The sequence below is a fragment of the Meles meles genome, chromosome 10, assembly GCF_922984935.1.
Source record: "Meles meles chromosome 10, mMelMel3.1 paternal haplotype, whole genome shotgun sequence".
Classification (NCBI taxonomy): Eukaryota; Metazoa; Chordata; class Mammalia; order Carnivora; family Mustelidae; genus Meles; species Meles meles.
In genome coordinates, this window is record NC_060075.1 from 86,381,362 (window position 1) to 86,398,932 (window position 17,571).

Here is a 17,571-nt window from a genome sequence, read left to right on the forward strand (position 1 = left end):
TTAATTTGCTATCTGCTACTATAACCATCCAGAGGTAAAAGATGACTACATGGGAAACCACATCCCATTAGAATTCATTTCTTGTGTATCACCCGGAATGCTTTCAGCTGTGAGGAAATAAAAACTCTGGCTCAAGTGACTTAAAAAAAATAAGGGATTTATTAACTCTCACATAAGAAGTTCCCAAGCAGGACATTCCACAGTTAATTCTGTGGCTCAAAACTCCTGAAAGCCTCAGGTTCTTTCCATCTGTCACTGCTGCCATCCCCAGCCTGCTGACAAGCTCCCCTCCTGGGAACAAGTCACTAGGACAGCTTCAGGCAACAGAGCCTCAGCCACCAATGTCTACAAACAGGAAACAGACCTTCTTCCTCTCTTTTTCTAAGTAGGCTCCATGCCCAACGGCGGGGCTTGAACTCACAACCTTGAGATCAAGAGTCACATGCTCTACCAACTAAGCCAGCCAGGTACCCCTAGACCTTTTCTTTTAATTCATTCTTTCACCCATGTTGAATTAGTTCATAAATGTAAAGCAATTAGAAAATGCTTGGCACACAATAAATGTCATAAAACTTTCACTATTATTGTTGGATCTCTTTTCAAGAGATGGCAGACCTATCCCAGAAGCTTCACATTTCATAAGCCAGAATTGAAATATATGCCCCTTTCTTTCTTTTTTTAAAAAATTTATTTATTTTAGAGAGAGAAAGCACGCATGCAAGAAGAGCAAGAGGGGGGTAAGGGCAAAGGGAGAGACAGAATCGCAAGCAGACTCTGTGCCGAGCGTGGAGCCTGATGTAGGGCTCGAACCAACCATCCTGAGATCATGACCTAAGCTGAAATCAAGATCACATGCTTAACCAACTGAGCCACCTAGGCATCCTGAAAGCCGAGATTTAATACTTCTTCTTCTTCCTTTTTTTTTTTTTTTAAGATTTATTTATTTGTTTTAGAGAGAGCACACAAGAGAGCAAGCAAGTGGGGTGAGGGGCAGAGGGAGAGAAGCTTTAAGCAGACTTTCTGCTAAGAGCAGAGGGCTTGTTCTCAAAACCCATGAGATTATGACCTGAGGCGAAACCAAGAGTCAGACACTAAACCAACAGCCACCCACGTGCCCCAAGACGTAACACTTAATCATCTGTGCAACTCTGAAATGCTCCATGTAGGTACTTAGCACACATGCGTGCGCGCGCACACATGACCTGAACTTTACTAAAAAAGTAGAAAATATCAAGTGTCAGTCACATTGATGTTACTCAGGCTAGTTTCTCATTTAAAATTAAACATTAAATGAATCCCACTGGTAGCTTACATTTAAAAGCAATAAAGGGAACTCTTAGGTTGATGATAAAAGGGAATACCAAGATGGCAGATGAGAGGTGTAACAAGAGAACAATCTCCCCGGCATGGACCATGGGGCAGAGTTCTAGGAGGCCATTCCCAAGGGAAAAGGGGAAAAAAAAGGAACTACTGGAGTACTCGAATGTGACAGACTACAACAAAAGGATATCAGAGACTTTGGAGAATTAGAAAAATCAAGCGCAAGAGGAAAAAAGTTGCACAGACAGAAAATATCATAGTATATTATATAATGCAGTTATAAACAATGCATACACGAACAGAAGCCCTGACTTCACCAAAATCTGTAGAAAATTTGTAGTCATTTGGGAGGACTGGGAGAAGACTGGGACTAAATCTTTATTATACAGTCGGAAGTCAAAAGTAACATCTGTAACGAATAATCAAGAAAAAGCAAGGTTTAAAATCATAAAGTAAATACCCTTTTAAAAAAACCAATCAGGGAGCCTGGGTGGCTCAGTTGGTTAAGCAACTGCCTTTGGCTCAGGTCATGATCCCGGAGTCCCGGGATCGAGTCCCACATCGGGCTTCCTGCTCCACGGGAAGTTTGCTTCTCCCTCTAACCTTCTCCCCTCTTATGCTCTCTCTCTCACTCTCTCTCAAATAAATAAATAAAACCTTAAAAAAAAAAACCAATCAAAATAATTTAACAGGGCACTACTGTATTTTAAGCAGGGCAATTCTTTGTTGTGTGGGGCTATGTTAGAGCACAGATAAGACCTGTGGGCCAAATCTAGCCAACTGCCTGTTTTTGTATTATTTTGTTAGAACATAATCATCCCCATTCATTTCATTTGCTTACACACTACCTATAGCTGCCTTTGTACTGTAAGTCAGCAGAATAGAGTAACTGTCACAGAAACCTTATGGTCCTCAAAGCCTAAATAATATTGACAATATGGCCCTTTACAGAAGAAGTGTGCCAACCCTAGTTTACAGTATTGTAGGACAATTAGTATCTTTGATTCCTAACCCACAAATGTCAGCATTTCCCTAAAAGTGTCAGCATTCCCCCAAAAATGTCAGCATTCCCCCAAAATCATGAAAACCAAAACTTCACACTGCACATTTGCAACCCATCCTTCCTAATTCCCTACCAGGGATGAGGAGTAGTAGAACTTTGGTTTAAGCTATAAAGAATTTAAAGTAATTGCCTCTGGGGAACAGAACTCAGAGGTTGGGTAAAGGTAGAGAAACACGGTATTAGTGGCTGTTTTTTTTTTTTTTTTTTTAAGTAGGCCTTAAAACACTAATCTTTCAAAGTATTCACATGTATTTCTTCAAGAAAATTAAATTTAAAAGCAATATTAAAGAACAGAACAAATAAAAATCTGGTTAATGGTTCTGGTGGCTCACTACCATAAAATGCATGATTACATTTGCTGGATATAATTTGTGACATTTGTGATGGTTGCTCTGGAGAATATTTTTGGTTGCACATATCCAGAACTACTAGGTAAATGACCCTCAGATAAGAAGGGTATTAGTGTGCTAACTGAATGCAAGTATAGTATTTCAAACCCTTTGTTACCAAGAAAGGACAATCTAGTACATTTTACAAATGATCCTCGGTGAAGTTCAAAATGTTTAACATAAAAAGCCAAATAGATAAGATGTTCAAGAAACATTACTAACTCTTGTAAGTAGACATTAAGAGAAAAGCTTTCAAAGACCTTTGTAGGAAGTACAAAATAATTTTTAGGTTTATTTAATTCATTTTTGTTTTTAAGATTTTATTTATTTATTTGACAGAGAGAGAGATCACAAGTAGGCAGAGAGGCAGGCAGAGAGAGAGGAGGAAGCAGGCTCCCTGCGGAGCAGAGAGCCCGATGCGGGGCTCGATCCCAGGACCCTGAGATCATGACCTGAGCCAAAGGCAGCGGCTTAATCCACTGAGCCACCCAGGCACCCTATTTAATTCACTTTTAAGGAGATTGGAAGTTTAAAGGCAAAGACAACACTAACATAGAACTACAAAAGACTAAATTAATAGTATGATCAACGTCTGTACTTCCAAATCAGTACCTTGTATGAAATGTGATAGTGTGTATCTGGCATGTTCTACACAGAAAAGAAATAACACATCCAAGGACAGACTATATTCTTAGGTTTAATCTTTAAAGCACTGTAATTATCACTTTCAATTCAACTAAATTTACAAATTGTCTGATTTTACCCCCTTCAGAAAAGCTTTCAATATATAAATAACTATACTTTGTGAACAGAGACCTGAAGAATAAGGCACCAAAAATGTTTTAAAATAGGAAAAGAAATAAAATTCACTATATACACTAAAAATTGAAAATGCCACATAAAACAACATACATCTTAAAGAGTGTAAACAACACTCTTCAGGAGTAAACTCTCCTGCACAATAAATACTGTATTTTCAAAAAAGGCATTTATTCTCTTTCACTTCATAAAAAATTACTTTGGCAAAGTTTACTTTGAACCATATAGGATGACACACAGCTAGTTAAGTAGTTACGACAACTAATCCTAAAACATCAAAATAAACATTTTAATATTTTGGTTTGAAAAATACAGTCCTCAAAAGTTTATTTTACTGAAAAGATTCAGCTGTTAAACTGTAACTTACAAGAAACAGAGTATGACTATAGTTTCTCAATATAAAACAGCTATAAAACTGTAACAGCTCTGCTAATCTAGCTTTAAAAGAAATTAACCCAAGAAAAATTAAATGCTTTTATAAAATGTTATTTATATTCAGAATCCTGGAAATTTGGCTTATATTATGACTGAAAATAATTCATCTAGCTACTTCAATAATGTGGAATAAAGGGAAGAGAGAAAAACATTGTTAAGCATCATCTTTCTAACTTCTTTAGAAGTAAAATTAGCAGCAGGAAAACCAAATTGCTCCCCCTTCCACTTGAAAGTTCCTGAAATCTATTTGTCATTATTTCGGGTAATATTTTACATAACTCCATAGCACCAAAAGAAAATGTACACATTTTTAGAGTAAGAATATTTAAGAGGTTGAAAACTTCGACTATGAACTTACCTTCTTTTGATACCAGACTATAGCATCTGTGACTTTGGACGCCATTTATTCCACTGAAATTACACATTCGTCATTTTAGGCTGTGCAAGAGAGAAAAACACACAGACAACTTTACTTCCACCTTCCAAAAGGAGACTGAACAACATGCATACATAGCACTCTGGTTACTTGCAGAGCAAGGGGTGTATGACTATACTTATATTACACCCTTCCTCATTACTATTTTAGCAACAGGTTCTTCTTAGGTAAACAGAAATCAGTTGCCATAATAAAAGGATCTTTCTATGTGAACATAACACCTGAATTTTCTAACCCGGTGGATTTTGTAAAATAAGCCTTATAAATAAATATCAGAATTTCCCAGGTTATATTGGAAATTCTTCATTTAAAAATTCACTTGTGATAGATATCAATTCATTCACTCAGTATCAGATCAGTTTTGCTATAGTTCCCACTTGGGAACTAATGCCAGTTGCTGTTGCTAAAGGATGGCTTGATAAAGATGCCAAAATTTATAATCATATTTAATATTCCCTGGCACTCAGTAAACACCAATTTGAACTAAAATCAAGTAACTGGAAAAACTTAATTATGTTAAATACTAAACCAAGATTAGAATTAATTACACAGGAAAAATTATTATGAAGACTTTTCAGATATTTTGCTATCTGATATTTTGCTAATATTTAGAAGTTTACCACAGACCATTTCATAAGCATCTTATTTGTGTTTGCCTAAAACAGTTTTGCATACTAAACCTAATGGTTCCTTAGCCCAGGGGAGAATTAATTCCAGGCTGATTCCAGTTAACTCTGGACGACTTCAATAGTCATAAGACCAGGCTGGCACGGAGGGTGCCTCTGGTATGGAGTTAAGGATGAGCCTAAACAGGTTCAAACACAGACATGTGCCCCAGAACTCATTACAAACCAGGATCATCCAAGGCCACAGAGGATTTCAGAGACAATCTTGGGAGTAACACACCGTAGTGAGCTGATCCTAGCACGCGCAGATCTGCTACTATACAGCTAGATGCTACCGCTTCAGAGTTTGCCCAGAGTCTACAGAATATCAGAGATTTATAAATCATTCTCAGAAGCATATTAGGATTCAAATATAAAGAAAATTACTATCAGGAAGGTCAAATGTTTAGGTGATCAATCTCTAAAATAAAATTTAAGTCAGAATTTATTCGATGCCTGTATTTTTGACAGTGTTATGAACCAGATTGTTTTATTGCTTTTTCTAAGATAGTAATTCTGTCTTTGACAAAATTCAAGCAAGCTAGGTTTTGAAATTCCTGACAAATTCCCTGGCATTTGTCACAGAAGAAGCATAGAGTCAAAGACCTGGATTCAAATACTATCCAGTATATATAATATTGAAGATGTCATTTAATCTCTCTAATGTCAGTTTCTTTCACTTGCACAATAGGAGTAACTACCTATTCATCCCCTAGAGGGTTTCTGTAACTGATGAGATACCATACCTAAAATGCCTACCACAGTCCAGGATATACAGCAGCTGTTCAATTATAATTATTGTTACTATTAATTTTTTTGTTATTATTAATTTATTAAAAATTCTGCAAGCCAGGGACTTGGAAGTATTTGTACTCCCCCCCCTTTTTTAAAAAGATTTTATTTATTTATTTGACAGAGAGAGAGATCACAAGTAGGCAGAGAGGCAGGCAGAGAGAGAGAGGAGGAAGCAGGCTCCCCGTGGAGCAGAGAGCCCGATGCGGGGTTCGATCCCAGGACCCTGAGATCATGACCTGAGCCGAAGGCAGCGGCTTAATCCACTGAGCCACCCAGGCGCCTCTTGTACTCCCTTTTTAAAACATTGCAAACAGTTTAGAAAAGGAATACATGGAATCAGTTTTTGTTGACATGTAAAATAAAAATAGCTACCAGACTATCATAAAATCACAACGTCAATTCCCAACTATATGCACATGGTGTATTTAGAGATTTCAAAGTTCACCTCCACTGAAGTTTCTCAGTCAGGTGTGGCTACTTTCATTTCTCCCACCAGGGTTTTTGGGGACACTCTCCTCTACTGACTTAAAATCTTCCATTTTGGTTTTTCTGTCCTGGAGATGTCTGGGGGTAATTCATAGTTTTAACACATTTCACTGATTCTGCTATAGGACTATTTGTGACAACATTACACCTTCATTATATTTGTCAAGATGCATGCTTGTCAAGACACATGTTTTCCAAACTGTTTAGAACTCGCCTTCTCCCCTCTCCTGCCCCCCACCCTTGCCAAATGCACTATAAAAAAGGTACAAAAGCTATGAGAACACTGACTTTTCACTTTACCCTCCCTTCACATCACCCAATATTTACTGACAAAAATTCCAGATTATTTACTAAGATAAAGATCCTCTCTCCTAAGCCCCCAAGAGTATAAATAACATGCATTTCATATACAAAATGTGAAAGGATTTTTTATTCACTCCATCTATTAAATGGATGGGATATTTAACCTATTTGGGGAATAGTTAAGTGGTTTCTTATAAGTACTAATAATTTTTTTAAAAGCTTCAATGAAATCAATGAAAGTGAGGAAAACATTGCCTCCTTCAAATAAAATGATCTTTTATTATCTTTTAAGATAATTTTTAATATACTTTGGTTTATACCAAGCTACACTTAGAAATAAATTTTGAAAATCAATTATAACAGGACACAAGGTATATGGAATGTTATAAACATTTTATTTATTTGTATCTATAGAAGTAAAATTCTATTAAAAAAAAAACCCATCACAAGTCTTTCTTCAGTAATGGCAAGGTTTGCTCTGCAAACTCAATAGTTTTTCCATTGTGTCAACAATCAGTGACACAAGTGGCTCATACCTATTTTTAAAACAGGTTTTACAGCATGCTGAGATAGAGTTCTGAATCAGACATCTGACAAAGTACACCCAAAGACACCCAAATTTCACATGAATATAAATAACAAGAATAAGTCAACAAATGATTTCATAAATAATTACGATTATTTCCAAAGCCTTTCTAACTTCTTTGATTCTGGCAGTCCACGAATACAGGTTTATAGTCTCTATTGTCATGACAGTTCAAGCCAACAGTTTTAATGCTAAATTATGACATTAAAGTTAATTTACGGGGGGATAAAAGGAGCATAGAAAGCTTACTGGGTACCTTGAATTGAGAATCTTAATCTTTTCTGACCATCTGATCTGACAGAAGGATGGGCACTAAGATAGAAATAATCCAATTATAAAACCACAGAGCTAACTGTAGGCACAACATTTAAATCTTGGTATAGACAGCTACTCTAAGCTAATTCTCTCCTTAACACTGCTTTAATCGTTACACCTTGTCAAAACATCTGAAATTACACCATGTCAAGGACCACACAAAATGCATTTATGATGTCAAAAGCCCGGGTGGAGGAAAAGGAGGACTACGAGAAAATCGTATGTTAAGTCTGCCTTTATGAAATCTCACTGTCAAATATAGTAATGCCCAGGGGGTACTCTTTGTAGCCAAAGAAATGGCCAGGTTTTTAACCATTCCCTATGTTAGAAAAAAAGGCAGTCTATCAAATACTATGTGTTACAAAGCATTTCTCTCATTATTCTGAAACAAATTTCTCTGTTCTAATTACGACTCTTATTGTGCTCGGAAACAAATTACACCCATCCCTGACGTCTTACTTTTGCTGTCACTCTCACTCCTTTTCTCCACTCATCCATCTTTTTAAGTCAGTTCAAATCCTACTTACTCCAAGATGAAGCTTCCTACTAGTGTTGACTCGGACAAAAAGTGTTGAAGCCTGATGGCTCTCCCAGCACTGATCTGTACTATGAAATCTGGTATTTAAATAAAAATGAGGGGCACCTGGGTGGCTCAGATCATGATCCCAGAATACTCTCTGCTCAGCAGGGAGCCTGCTTCTCCCTCTCCCTCTGTCTGCTGCTCCCCCTGCTTGTGCACTCTGTCGAATAAATAAATAAATCTTAAGTAAATAAACAAATAAATATGAAAAGCGGTATAGCCACAAGTCATTTGATCATATATAAACATCCTAAAGGAAAAAAAGAGGAGTCTTTCCTCCTTCGTGACTCTAATCCTCCAGGACATTATAATATGTCCAAGTTCTGACGCTAAATGCCATGTGCTTTTGAGTAAGTTTCTGAGTTCCTTAGTTTCTCACTTAAGAGAATGTTTGCCATCTAGCCGAACACTCCACAAACCAATAAAGGCTACACAACTAACAATTCCAATAATGTACAGGAGTTTCTCTGAATTCCTTTACTAACGCACCCAAAAAACACTACTATTAGTTAAATCAGTATTACATATACAGAATTGGACATAGCAAAAACTATGTTTAGACAAAACGGAACAAAGGTTATTTTTAAAAGGTAGTTTATGTAAATGTCACTAAGTCCTGATCTCAGTATTATTCTGTTCGACAACCTTAGATCACTCCCTACTGCCTTTAGAAAACCATTTAGACCAACTACTCTGTAGAATTATACTCAAACTTTTTAAAATCTCACCCTAACCTACTTACCAATATTACTGCTACCATCTTCTCATAAATCCTGTTCCAACCACACTACATATTCTACACTGTGCTACCTCTGTACCCAAATTAACACCTCTTTCCAGAACACCGGGGATTTCCAGAAGGCCTCCTATATTCCACTTTCTCTGAGTTTCTCCCAAATTCTTCCACTAAAGATTGCTTATCCTCTTGTAGGTTTCCATTATACTTAATATATTGTTTTGTTTTTTATGCACTTGTTGATATATGCTCCCCATCCCAACCATAATTTTTTTTTTTTATATTTTATTTATTTGACAGAGAGAAATCACAACTAGGCAGAGAGGCAGACAGAGAGAGAGGAAGAAGCAGGCTCCCTGCAGAACAGACAGCCCGACGCAGGGCTGATCCCAGGACCCTGGGATCATGACCTGAGCCGAAGGCAGAGGCTTTAACCAACTGAGCCACCCAGGCGCCCCCAAACCATAAATTTTTTGAGAGAAGTCCAATGTTTTCATTATCTCTGAATTCTCCTATAACTTTTTTGTACATATTAAACACAAACCAAATTTAAAAACTGCTAGCCAAAATACCCTCACAGATGAACCAATTTAACAACCAGAACTGAAAATTCTACCTGCTCCAACTCTTGTACTACAACCACCATGCACATGAACACAAAAACATATTCTTTCCTAACACTAAGTGAGGTACAAAATTATGGTGAAGTATAATAAATATGGTAGGTTTTTAATGACATGTCACTCAACCAATATATAACTATTTGTAAATTTAAAAAGTACAATGAAAAAGAGTTGAAGTCAAACCTGCCAAGTCTAGCCTAACTTCATTTCCAAATGCTATAATTAAATATAACTCAATTGCTTCCTCCACAGCTAAAATAACCAATTTTTTTTACTTCAGAAACCAGGAACAAAGTGCTTCTGCCCTTAAAAAGATAATAAATGCTAACGGTCAAATCAAAATTTCTATGCTGATACCAAAAACAGTGAAACTCTGGTAGAGGTAACATGGTATAGGCAGAAGGAAATCTTCTAGTTTCAAGGCTGCAACTTTCTAATCATGGGACCTATAAAGTGTTACAACTTCTTAGAACATGTTTAAGCTGAAATGAGGATATGATTTCATGGAAATGTTGTGAAGAATAAACACCACATAATACATGTTTAAAGTTGTTTTCAATCTTAGAAGAATGAAAAGCAAAATGAGATCTAACACAAAGAGTTATGCACTTCCTCTTATACCAACCAGTTCGTAAAAAGAGTATTTATAATTTTTATTTTCCTGCATGGCACCAATGCATAGTGTTTGTATTCTGGGCTAGAGGATAAAACCTAAGCTAAGAAGGAAAATTACAGGCAATTAACTTCTCTCTAAAGCTGCATGCACAAAAACATTTTGGGTTATTGTGAAATTTAAGAGAATCTCTAGAGTTCTAATCTTAATAATACCCACAAAGACATCCATGAACTTCCTGATGGGTACAACTAACCCACCCTATATGTCCTTTAATGCAACTTTGTAAACTTCAGGGTTTTTTAACCTTAGCATATACCCACAACATGTCTACTATTTCTTAAGCATTCTTTTGTGTTGTTTTTTTAAATATTTAATACTTTTATTTAACTGTTGTGCCACTTGGAAATATCAAATACTTATAATTCACTTAAATTAGGTTTAAATTCCTCATTTACTCCCAAGAAATTTTTACCATCAACCAACCAGGCTCCATTCAAATATGGATATGTTATTACTGGCCTCTAGTAGAAACATTAACTAAATAAGTGGTCCAGGATTCTATATCAAAATAATAATGCACTAAATAATACTCAAATGGCCTAAAGATTTAAAAATCTTAAAAATGATTTTAGTTAGAGATTAAAAAATGTTAACTATATACCTCATCAAAAATGCTATGAATAAAATTTGAAAATCATTACTTCACAGATAGTTAATCTAGTGTCTGATCACTTAATAAAAATACATATTTACAAACACTAACTAATACTGGACTATTCTAGGCACTGAGAATACAACAGTGAACAAGAAACAAGGTCCCTGCCATGATGAAACTTACATTGTAAAGAGAAAAGACAGAAAATGAAGAACAAACAAGATAATTTTGTGCTGAGGAAGTGCTGTGAGGGACATAAGGAGAGATAACTGGGATAGCGTGGAGAACTTTTGAAAAGAATGGTCAAAGAAGCCCCTGTGAGATGACATGTAAATTGAGATCTGAAGGATGAGAACAGCCAACTACACAAAGAATTGAGGGAGCGCAGAGGGAAAAGCAAACACAAAGACCTTGCGGTGGGAATGACCTTGTGTTTTTGTGTTTTTGTTTTTGTTTTTTAAGATTTATTTGACACACAGAAGAGAGAGAGAGAGAGAGAACACAAGCAGGGGGAGTAGGAGTGGGAGAAGCAGGCTCCCTGCTAAGCAAGGAGCCCTGAGCAGGGAGCACATGGCTCCTATGTGGGACTCCACTGCAGGACCTTGGGATCGTGACCTGAGCCCAAGGCAGATGCTTAACGACTGAGCCACCCAGGCATCCTGACCTTGGTATTTTTAAGGAACAGAAAGGAAGGCAACGTGACACAAGTATAATGAACTTAAGTGACAGTGCTTCAAGATGAAGTACGAAAGAGGGATAAGGGCTATAGGGTCACAGGTACCATAGCAAACAATTTTATTACAAAGACAGGAAGTTATTGAAGTGAGTCTAGAAAGCAGGGATGTTCTATCTTGCAAAGACCACTCTGACAGCTATATAGAGAACAGAATGGACTGAAGAGCTAAGATTGGAAGCAGTGAGGTTAGTTAAGAAAGTCTTAGTCCCATGCAGAAGATAACAATATATTGGTCTCACGTGTAATCAGTAGAGATGGCACAAAGTGGAGAGTTCTGTTTTACTTACGGGTAAAATCAACAAGATGTGGAAATGGATTAGGATAGGCAGATTGGAGAAAGGGATTAGAAAGAATAATCTGGGTTTTTGGCTTGAACCATTTTCTGAGACCACACATTTTAAAAAAATGCTTATGCGAGTACATATAAAAGCTTTATACCTGTTAAAGTGACTAGACATTAAAATAAAAAAGTCAAATATGGGGCGCCTGGGTGGCTCAGTGGGTTAAGGCCTCTGCCTTGGGCTCGGGTCATGGTCCTGGGATTGAGCCCTGTGTCGGGCTCTCTGCTCAGCCAGGAGCCTGATTCCTCCTCTCTCTCTGCCTGCCCCTCTGCCTACTTGTGATTTCTGTCAAATAAATAAATAAAATCTTAAAAAAAAAAAAAGGAAGAAGAAGCAAGAGGAGTCTGAAGCTGGAGATAAAGATGAGGGATGGTGATATAAGTTTAGGAGCCATAAACACACTGTCAATATTTAAAATCAGAGGTGGGTTACAGAGTATATGCATTTGTCAAAACTGAACAAATGTATACTGAATTAAAATATGTGTCTTTCAGGGGCATCTGGGTGGCTCAGTTGGTTAAATGTCTGCCTTCGGCTCAGGTCATGATCCCAGCAGGGAGCCCACTTCTCCCTCTTCCTCTGCCTGCTGCTCCCCCTTCTTGAGTGTGCGCTCTGTGAAATAAATAAAATCTTTAAAAAAAAAAAAAGAAAAAAGAAAAGAAAAGATACGCACCTTTCAAAGATCACTTCAATATAAATCATATGGCTGACTGATGGCAGCTACAGTTATTAGCAGCCAACCAAATCTAAAGGATACGTCATACTTTTGGGTCACCCTTTCTTCCCAACAAAACTTTGTAAACATTGTTCTGTTGTCTCCTGGAATTGACCATAATTGAGGAGTCTACAGCCTGCTAAATTTCTGTCCCACTTCTGTAGGTCATGTTCTTTTTGGCCAGAATGCCAAAATAATTCTCTAATTTTTGAAGTTACTAACAACTGGGGTATAGTCAATTTTAATAATTAAAAAAAAAATTTTCCTGGCATTTAGCACCTTTCAACTTGCAAACTTATGTTTCATTTCAGAAATTTTTGTACAATATTTCTGAATAGTTTTTTTTTCTTTCATTTGTTGTAATCTCTATTACAGGGATACATTTTATTCTGATGCAGGACAGTCTTTTCATGGTCATTTCTTTCCTGTAGCACATCTATAGAGCTGCTATGCTTTCTTTTTTTTGTTTAAATCTTGATCGTGTTTAACATAGGGAAGCCAACACTGAGCTCTCACTTATTCTGACATCCAACAGGTTCTGCTTGACAACCTCAACACTCTTCTCACCTTAGCTGGGACCATTTTTATTTCTATACTCACATGTATGTATGTGTATGCATACATACACACAATCTTCAGTTTGAGAACTGGATACTGCTTTTAAATCTATTTTTCTGTAGCCCAGAGATGCAAGAAATAGGAAAAGGGAGACCTAAGTTTGGATTGAGTATGGCCACTGCTAAAATTTCATTAAGTGTCCTCTATTGTACCTTCATCAGCTCTGGCTCTTGCCCTTAATCAAAGCATAATTCAAAATGGCAATTTTCTCTAACTCTGTGAGGTTCAGCTTTAGTATATAGGATCTTCTCAAGAATTTTTCCTTGACTTTTTGCTCCCTACCCACCTCTTAGCTCTGCCTCCCTGGAGAGTATTGGTGAGCATGCTCACTGTTTTGTAGGCCTTGTCTTTCCTTAGTCTGGCTTCTAGAATATGGGATTGGAATTACAAAGCTTGTCCTATACACTGAGTATCTCCTCATTCCTTCTTTGGCTTCTAGTTTTTGAAGTATTTGGCATAAAGTTGCACATACCCCTTTTTTGTCCTTTTCTATTCTAATTTTTGCCCTCTCCTCTCCCCACCTACTCTTTCCTTCTTTCTTAGTGAAGAAAAACCCTGTTATTTTAAGTACTAAATGTATTCTTTTAAATTACTGACTCAACTGAAAAGTAAAACTTAAATATTCTAAGATAGAGTTGTAAAATGTTAACAACAACAACAAAAGACAAGCTCAAAATGGAGTCACTTGTGCTAACCCCGACGTCAGCAAACCAAGACTTACTACCTAACCTAACTGCAACTTCACCCCCTCCTAGAAATGTAACCTTAAACCAGTGAATCTGGAACTTCCTGTTCAGCCCTAGTGAGGTAATCTGCCTAACAGACCCCTTCCATACCCCACAGAAAGATGAAATAATCTCCTCTTTCCTTGTCTCTGCCCCTTCTGCCTATAAAAGTATTCCATTTGGTCAGCTTTTTGGAGCTCCTTTCTATTTGCTAGATGGGATGCTACCCAATTCATGACTCATTGAATAAAGCCAACAAAATTTTTAAAATCACTCAGTTTAATTTTTTTTTGTTTTTTTACCAAAACTAAAAACAGTTGCACTTTTACTTCTGTTATTCCTAACAGAGGAAGTAAAGGGAAGACACCCAGTTTCACTTCTTCTAAATTCAAGATACTAAACAGAAAATACAGGACCATAAATTAAGCTCTTCTGTGAACCTGTTTCGAGTACCTCCAAGAAAAAAAAAACAAAAACAAAAAACAACAACAACTAAAATGCATTTTCCCTCCTCTAACTGACTCCTCTTTTGCTATCTACCCAATGTGCTGTTCAAGCATGGAACTCTAATCTTTCTTGTCTCTTTCCCTTTCCTACCATCACCTGTTCAGTATCTGGCACACAGAAACCATTCAGTAAATATGAAGGAATAGATTAATATAGTCTAACGTCATACTGCCAAAACACCTCTCATATAACCTCTCCCTGGCCCACTATCAGACCTGGTGCAAGTCCACATCATCTATTACCAGGACTATTTTAAGAGTCTTTTACTACTTTGCATTCTAAACTCCTGACCTCATCATATCTATCTCTTCCTTAAAATTATCTAATGATTTCCCATTACCTAAGAAAATAGTTTAATCAGTAGAGTAGACAAAAGATTTTTTTAAAAACAACCCAATCATAGATTTATCACCTTTACAATCAGTAGCATCCATAATCTTTATCTCCTCCCATGCACAATCTCTCACCTACCCTATCTAATCTGCCATCCATATACATATCCTACAATCTAGTCATGTGGGCTTCTGAATGTACCATATATTTTCATGCTTGCCTTCTAGTCCTGGCCATATTTTCTCTGTCTAAAATAACTTTCTCCCTGTTCTGACCTACTTGACACATCATATCAGATTCTTCTATGCCACGATCATCAGGAAATTAAATTGTGGGAACATATCAGCAGTGGTATTCAAATGACTTAATTACTTAAAAGAGTAATTTTAGATTTAAGTATTTCAAACCAGCAGGGAAAAAAGGCAAACTCAACACAGGCATCTAACTTTACTCCTTTACGATATATAACTGAAACTACAGCAAAGGCATACACATATAAGCACAGAGAGAATAAAGAAAAAAAATTAAAATGAAGCTTGAAATAAGATACAGGACTAGTAACTGACCTAGCAGATCTGAGACAGCAGAAGACAACATGGGATCAAAGAGAATATCAACCCAATTTACACCATAAAAACCAACAAAAGTTTCAAAGGCTGTAGCACAGGTTCCACTAGAAGTATGAGATCTAGTTGAAAGCTATTAAAACAGCAGATCTAGTTGAAAACTATTAAAACAGCAAATCCACATTCTCACTGCATATCACTGCATGACTATTTCTCCATGTTCCGGCAGACGACAAAGCCATTATGTGTACCTCTACAAAGACAGGTAAATAAAATTTATCAAATAAAAAAGTTGAAAGTACTTGTCTCTGGAAAAGGGAAAATGTGGGTAAGGTGCTCTAGGGCAGTTATTCTTCCTTAACTTTATACAACTATCTCTTTGTGATATTTTGATACATAGAAAGAAATGGCTCAGTGGTTTGGGCCGCTGCCTTCGGCTCGGGTCATGGTCTCGGGGTCCTGGGATCGAGTCCCGCATCGGGCTCTCTGCTCGGCGGGGAGCCTGCTTCTCTCTCACTCTCTCTGCCTGCCTCTCTGCCTACTTGCGATCTCTCTCTGTCAAATTAAAAAAAAAAAAAATTAAAAAGAAAGAAATGTAGCTAAACCTTGAACACAAGGATTGGAGCACAGATCCCCCTGCAAAGTTGAAAATTCACATGTGACTTCCGACTTCCCCAACACTTTACGAATAGCCTGCAGTTTACTGAAAGCCTTACTGATAACATAAATAGCTGATGAACACAAATCTTGTATGTCCTATGTATTATATACTGTACTCCTATAGTACAGGAAACTAGAGAAAAGAAAATGTTATTAAGAAAATGGTAAGGAAGAGGGGCACCTGGGTGGCTCAGTGGGTTAATAAGTCTCTGCCTTCGGCTCAGGTCATAATCACAGGGTCCTGGGATCAAGCCCTGCATCGGGCTCTCTGCTCAGCAGGGAGCCTGCTTCTCCCTCTCTCTGCCTACTTGCAATCTCTGTCAAATCCATAAGTAAAATCTTTAAAAAAAAAAAAAAAGGAAAAGAAAAAGAAAATTGTAAGGAAGGAAAATTACATTTGTAGTACCATATTTATGAAAAAAAATCCGCATACAGGTGGACTCACAGAACTCAAACCCCTGGTGCTGAAGGGTCACCTATATTTGGTCTTCGTTCCTATTACCAGCCCAGAGCTCTTAAAACCCTTTGAATGTCCTATGGAGAGTGGTAAAGGTGTCACTTGTTTTAATGAGGTGACTTTTGGAAAGCTCCTATATAAGGGTACTAGTTGCCAGTGGAGTCAACCATGTGATTAAAGGGTTTGGAACATTCAGTCCTAGTACCCCCACCATCCCCCAACCTCCTGCGAGCAGAGAGCGGCTGGAGATTGAGTTCAACTGCCAATGGTCAATGATTTAATCAACCATGCCTATGTAATCAAGTCTCCATAAAAACCCAAAAGTAGATGATCTGGAGAGGTCCAGGTTGTTGAACATGTGGAGACTGGAGGAGAATGGTGTGCTCAGACAGCATGGAAACCATGCCCTTTCTCCATATCATGTCCTATGCTTCTCATATCTATCTGTTCCTGTTACACCTTTTTGTAATAAACCAGTAATCTAGTAAGTAAAATGCTTCTCTGAGTACTGTGAGGTGCTCTAGCAAATTAACTGAACTCCAGGAGGGGGTTGTTGGAACTTCCAATTTATAGGTAAGTAAGAAGCACTGGTGACAACCTGAGTTGTGATGGCCTGCGGGGTGGGTAGCAGTGTTGTACGACACAGCCCTTAATTGGCAGGATGTAATGTTACCTCCAGGTGATAGTGCCAGAATTGAGCTGAATTACAGGACACCCAGCTGATGCTGGAAAATTGCTTGGTGATGTGGGGAAAACATACACATTGGAACTGGCATCAGGATTATACCCTTAATACACATATCTGAAGAACTTTGATAAAATTACAAGTGTTAGATTTCAATTTCCAAATAGTTACAGTTTCAGTAAACTGGAATTCGAATGTTCGTTAATATGATTTCATTATGTAAATATCTTCCAAAACATTCATTTAACATTTTGGACAACCACCTCTTACCTAATGTAGTCTTCATTATTCACAGATTCTGCTATATGCAAATTTGCCTGCTATCTCATTTTTAATTTGTAAGCTCAAAATCAATACTCACAGTACTTTCCTAATCGTTTCCAGACAAGCACAGAGTAGCAAAAAT

The 17,571-nt window shown here is 37.3% G+C and overlaps 1 protein-coding gene across 9 annotated transcripts in view; it reads right to left on the reverse strand.

Annotated features, from left to right (window-relative positions):
- Positions 1 to 17,571, reverse strand: part of PHTF2 (putative homeodomain transcription factor 2) — a 151,320-nt gene that overhangs the window by 115,986 nt on the left and 17,763 nt on the right. For 8 of the 9 annotated variants that reach the window (XR_006820597.1, XR_006820592.1, XR_006820593.1 and 5 more), the window contains exon 2: positions 4,385 to 4,464. The exons of the other annotated variant lie outside the window; for it this stretch is intronic. Coding sequence is in view for 2 of the 8 variants with exons in the window: in XM_046021622.1 (XP_045877578.1) it covers positions 4,385 to 4,429 (45 nt within the window). In the remaining 6 variants the exon portion in view is untranslated. The remainder of the gene's footprint in view (positions 1 to 4,384; positions 4,465 to 17,571) is intronic. 9 annotated transcript variants of the gene reach the window in all.